A 6,000-nucleotide genomic window follows, 5' to 3' on the forward strand; every position below is an offset into this window, starting at 1 on the left:
AATGCTGTGAGTTCAAGCGATGCCGAATCTCAGAACAGAGCTAGCGCTGTTACATCTGAATCATGAAGCCAACCGCCAACCTTGGGCTCAACTTCTTTTGTGTCGCAGCCATTTCTTCAATCTGGCTATCATTGCAGTGTTGTAGTAAAGTGGTTAGTGGTCGTTTTTCATCAATTTTGGTCCGAAACGCTATGATTAGTTTCCTAACAATCATTGAACTCTCTTCTTATCTATTATCTCGTACAAGACGAGGTGAAACCAATAATATATTTTTATTATTATTAAAAAAACCCCTTTGATCTTAGAGCTCATAGCAATTAATAGTTTGCCGGTGATTATTTTTTAAGTGTTGTTTTTTTTTAAATATAAAAATATTTTTTTTTAATTTTTTTATATCAATACATCAAAACAATAAAAAATATATAAAATAATTTTAAACTAAAAAAACTTGATTTTTTTAAAATCCAATGCGTTCTCAATCACCCTCATATATTCACAGCCCATAAATACCACTGAGCTGGCATTTTCCACCCACTCTTCAACCGCAAAAAAGAAAGAAAGAAAAGAACTCAGAAGAACAACCTTTGGGCGGCACTTTACACAGGTCACATTGAACTTATTATGGGCCAAAAGAAGGGGGCCCAGTTGTCTGTCAGCAGAGGGCAAAAAAATGAAGCGTATTTTAGAGGTTTTTTTTTTAAAAAAAAACAACATAATTTTTTTAAAAAATAATAATAACAACATGATGAAGCGTGTTTGATACTATTTAGCATGCTAGAACCTTATATTTTAAAAAATTATTTATTTAGTTTTAAATTATTATTTTTTTATTGTTTTGGATCATTTTATATGTTAATATTAAAAATAAAATTTTGAAAATAATAAAAAATTATTTTAAAATATTTATAAAGGAAAACATTAAACCCCCCTAAAAAATGTATTTGTTGAATCTGTTTAATTATCGTCTCAAACTTGAAGGGCAACAGAATTATAATATTTCTCGTATAAAATTGAAACTATAAGTTAGAGTAATCATCCTAGTATTTTAGTTTAATCCATTTAAATTAAAAGGTATCTTAAAAAAATTAGTTTGTTAACTACAAAATAAAATAAAATATTTTAAATTAAATTTATAATAAAAAGGTAAATTCATGAAATATAATGGAAAATTAATGTTTAAAGTTGCTAAAACATTTGCTTATATTAATATATATTTTAAATTTTACGAATAAAAAAATATATATTTGAATATAAAATCCGAGTTCCCCTATTCTGGTTATATATATATATATATATATATATATATATATATATATATATATATATATAACACCAGAGCAGAGTTTTATTATATTTGGGAGAGTATGTGCAATACGACAACAAGAACAGGGCTAAATTGGAGAATTCGGATATTGAAAACAAATAAATTATTTAGATGCTGAGCACAGAACCCAAGGTGTAATAAAGGGACTCCACCCTACATCCCTAGATTTGATTTTTTCTAAGTGACTCGTGTCAAGACATCATCCGTGGGCACCGAACATAAACTACCGAAAAAGCTCAAATCTGGTTCAGGTTTTTTTGGTGAAATTTAGGCAGCATTTGGGGATGTGTGATCCTGCCTCCTCCTTGCACCAATTTCTATGTTGCTCGTAACCCGACGCCGTTTTGTCGATTTTGCCTAGGTAGTCTCAACTCGTGATAGAGTGAAAAAGGCAAAAGCTTTACTTTGCAAGGTGAGCATGGCATGGAGGTTCAGCTTTCACTTCGTAGTTTGTAGTCGTGGAACCAATTATAAACGTGCAAGTACATGTCTTGTGCGTGAAAATAGAAAGAAAACTTTTCTTAAAACCGGGTTTCTTATTAAATGTGATGTTAGGTTTGGAACCAAACAATTAGTGAAATTGGAAAAGGATTTTGAGCTACTTGTTTTCATCTTTTAAAAATATATTTTTTTAAATAATTATTTTAGTTTCAAATTATTTTTTATATATATGTTAATGCTTAAAATTATTTTTAAAAAATAAAAAGTATTATTTTGATATATTTTCAAGCTAATTATTTTTTAAAAAATAATCATTGTCATGCTTTCAAATACCATCTTCGAGTGCATGGAAGGATATAAGAGTTTTCTTAAAATTGGGTTTACAGTTTAATCAAAATATAATGTTAGATTTGAAACCAGATGCTTTACCCTGCCTGGAAGAAACTGGCTCAAGAAATAAAATTTGTTGTGATCAAATAACAGCAAGATTTTCTCTTTGGGAGGAAAAACTGTATAAAAAAAAAAACGAATTTTTACTGGTGAAAACATTTGTATCTGTGATGGTAATGGGGTAAGGTGTATCAAAACCCAGTAACATGCACTGGATCTGATGTTTATATTTGATCTAAATCTAGAGATATGCAGAAAATCCACTCTCTGTTTCTAGTTTTTTTCTTTCCTTTTTTCAATAATGCGCTCGTTGTTTCTTACTGGCTTAATTACTGCTAGAAAAATATTTATATAGATACATAATAAAAATGTTATAGTATCTTTTTTTTAACCATTATAGTATCTCCAAAAACGCTCTGTTTTCTCTCCTTAAGAAAGAAATCTCAACATTCCCAGGTCTTCACACCCAGAAATCAAGTGCATTTCTCATTGTATCTTCTTGCTGTTTGCGTTCATAAATATTAATGACATTGAAAATGTTACCGACCCACCAATGGAAGTAAAAAAGTAAATATCTTCTTGCTGTTCGCCTAAAACCTTTTACTTCACTCGACAGTGAATCCGATACGAATCACATAAATTTCACCAGCCGCCATGGAAGTAAAAAAGTAAAGACTGGTGGTTGATCCCAGCTGGATCTGGACAGTTCTGGAGTTCCATGCTACCCCCATTTCCCCTCACATTGTCCCATCTAACTTTTTCCTTGCAACTTTTTATTTTTTCCTCTCGAGAGAGATTCCACGAAGTTATTAAATTTCTCTGCATTTTTATTTTTTAAAACTATTTTTTCCCATCAACTTGGTAGTCTCTTTTTATCTATAAATTCCATCCTCTCTTTACTCCAAGTCCCCCCCTCTCTTCCCTTCTCTCCCTTGCCAAATCTTTAGCATCTTTTTGGTTCCTTTCCTTGGAGATATTTTGCTAGTAATGTATTTCCGTCTTTCAAATTAGCTTTGAACTGAAGCCATATCCTTCCATTTCTGTTCTCCAATCTTGATCCTGGATCTCAGTTTCTTGAATCCAAAATCAATCAGTACTCTGTGATTTTCTCCATCTTGGTGCAATTTTTCTGTGCTGAGCAGGGGTTTTAGGCTATTTTATAATATCAATTAGTACTCACAATCTTTTTCTCTTGGGTTTTAGTGGGATTTTTTAAAAGTTGTCTTGATGATAAGTTTTCTGCTCTTAATGTTTGAGATTCATGTCTCCAATTCTCAGTGAGATTTTCATTTCTGGGTGTATGATAAATTCCACCTTCAGGCGCAGGACCCATTTAGTTCAATCATTCTCAGTTGTTTTCCTTTACTGGTTGTATTACGTTTCATGATTTTTGCTCAAAATCTGACCTTTATATTATAATTTATATATAATATATATATATATTACCTTTACTACTACTGTTGTCTGCATTAGTTTTGAGTCTGTTGCTATCTGGGTCCTGCCATAACTCTTTCTTTGTTGCTGTTCTTGTGTAAAAGTTGCGTGCTTGTTTTGTGGGTCTCTCATGGCTTCGTCCAGTGGAACATCTTCAGGTTCATCTTTGATTCAGAACTCGGGTTCTGAAGAGAATTTGCAGGCATTGATGGATCAGAGGAAGAGGAAGAGAATGATATCGAATCGTGAATCGGCGAGGAGGTCTAGAATGAGAAAACAGAAGCATTTGGATGATCTGGTGGCTCAAGTGGCTCAATTGAAAAAGGAGAATCACCAGATTATTACCAGCATCAATATCACCACTCAACATTATTTGAATGTGGAGGCTGATAACTCAATCTTGAGAGCTCAAGTTAGTGAGCTCAGCCACAGATTGGAGTTTTTGAACGGGATCATTAGTTTATTGAATTCAAGCAATGGCCTCTTTGGAGATTCAAGCATCTTTAATGAGCCAGCAGCCGACAGCTTCTTGAACCCGTTGAACATGTCCTATCTGAATCAGCCGATATGTGCCTCTGCAGATATGTTTCAATACTGATTTGTTCTCCAATATGGGCGTGATTCTAGGACTTCTAACAGAAGAGAGAGAGATCCATTTGGCACTAACAATCAAGCTCAAGAAATTATCACTTAAAAGTTGTTAAGAATTCAAGTGGTTTGGAATAAGGTCCGGTGTGAGAGCGGATATGTAAGAAAGAACAAAAGGGTTGTGGCTATTTAGGTTCTTGGTCTGTAAATCGGGTTATTAGTATTACTGTTTGATGTTGAAAGAATTTGCTGTTATCCTATATGTAATGGTATTTTAATGAGTTTTGCTTCTTAATTGTTCCAACTTGTGTGAATGGCCTTTACAGTGACATCAGTTCTATGGCTCTCGCAGTATTCTCTTCAGAAAAATATCTGAAAAAACAATTATGGGGGTCTCTTATGTTTTGACAAACTGAAATAACTGAGTACAAACACAATACTTAATTCAAAAGTGTATAAAAACAAAGCAGCGTTCTTCCTCCAAGTGAATGATTATGGAGTTTTTTATATCTGTAGTTGTATATTGTAACCAACTGGCTTAGAGCAATGAAGAAGTGCCTGCTGAATATATACTGCCCTTTGAATTTGTGAGCTACAAAATGATTTAATACACTGTGAGAAGTTTCAGAGAGTTACCACCTATGATTACTTCATTTGAAACAACAGGTCATGATCTGATACTTTTGCTCCAAGTCATTTTGCAATGATATCTCTACCGATATTATCTTCGCATGAAGTGAAAGAAGGGGACTTTTAACGAGAACAAGTATCTGATCCAAACTTGCATTGTATATTTAGCACCTCTCGTTTGCAGATTAATTGAGCGACAAGATCCCAGGAGGAGTGGCCAAGGGCCCCCAGCATCTTTTCCGAATATTGTGAGACTGGAGAGTTGCAGTTAAATATTGAATCCATGGATCAGGACCATTGAAACTCCTATGGACTGGTTTACTTGCCTCGAGGCTAAGTAATATTTTCGAATCATTTTCCAGGTGTTGAAATTAAATCAACTTTTTTGATCCATTCAAAGACCAGCTTTCCGTGCTGGGGCTAAGTGCTTCCAACCAAGTTAACTTGCAATCACATATTTCATGATTAATGAGCTCTCGCTAAAGAGAAGGGCGCAATGAAAAGCAAATAAAAAAGTTAACTGAACAGTTGAAAAATTGTTAAAGATTCACAACAATAGTAATAGGATTTTTAAAGCTGAAAAGACACGGCATGATTTCACAAATAGTTATTGTTCTTGGAGGCATGCAGCAAATCCCCGTGCAGGGAACAATACTTAAAGACACATGATGGTAAAAAATAAAAGTAATTATACTTCTGATTAATTTTATTTTCCTTAAATCGTCATAAACAATGTAAATGGTTTATTTGAAATTCACCTGACATCAAATTTATTCTCTATATCCAAAAAATATTATATTATTAATATCCGGATTGTTAAAATGTAGTGTTTATAAGGTTCGTGATGATTGCTTTTTAATATATTTTTTATTTAAAAATATATTACAATAATATTTATTTTTAATTTTTAAAATTTATTTTAATATAAGCATATTAAAAAGTTCTAAAATCATAAAAAATAATACGAAGCAAACAAAAATTTTAAAAAATATTTTTCAAACTAAAAAACAAATAAAGCCTAAAATGGTTAAAACTAACATGTTTTAGACTTTCAATTACCATAAAAAAAATACTACATAGTTTCTTAAATTACCTAATCATGTATAAGAAGAATACAATGATTTAAGCGACCAGCCAGAACGAGGTGAAAAACTGAGCTTAATAATTTTCGTGCGAGGAAAAAGGCAGCAGGA

At 32.4% G+C, this 6,000-nt stretch overlaps 1 protein-coding gene across 1 annotated transcript; it reads left to right on the forward strand.

The window, feature by feature from the left end:
• Positions 1 to 2,990: 2,990 nt before the first annotated feature.
• LOC133680332 (bZIP transcription factor 11-like) lies at positions 2,991 to 4,472 on the forward strand. The gene has a single exon (XM_062103200.1). It carries the CDS (start codon positions 3,720 to 3,722, stop codon positions 4,185 to 4,187), a length of 468 nt encoding a protein of 155 aa, XP_061959184.1. The 5' UTR covers positions 2,991 to 3,719; the 3' UTR covers positions 4,188 to 4,472.
• The last annotated feature ends 1,528 nt before the right edge of the window (positions 4,473 to 6,000 follow it).

This window comes from Populus nigra, chromosome 19, assembly GCF_951802175.1.
Source record: "Populus nigra chromosome 19, ddPopNigr1.1, whole genome shotgun sequence".
NCBI classification, from domain to species: Eukaryota; Viridiplantae; Streptophyta; class Magnoliopsida; order Malpighiales; family Salicaceae; genus Populus; species Populus nigra.

What these genes read in the sequence shown, in the direction of transcription:
- LOC133680332 (XM_062103200.1), top strand. Translation starts at nt 3,720, where the DNA reads ATGGCTTCGTCCAGTGGAACATCTTCAGGTTCATCTTTGATTCAGAAC.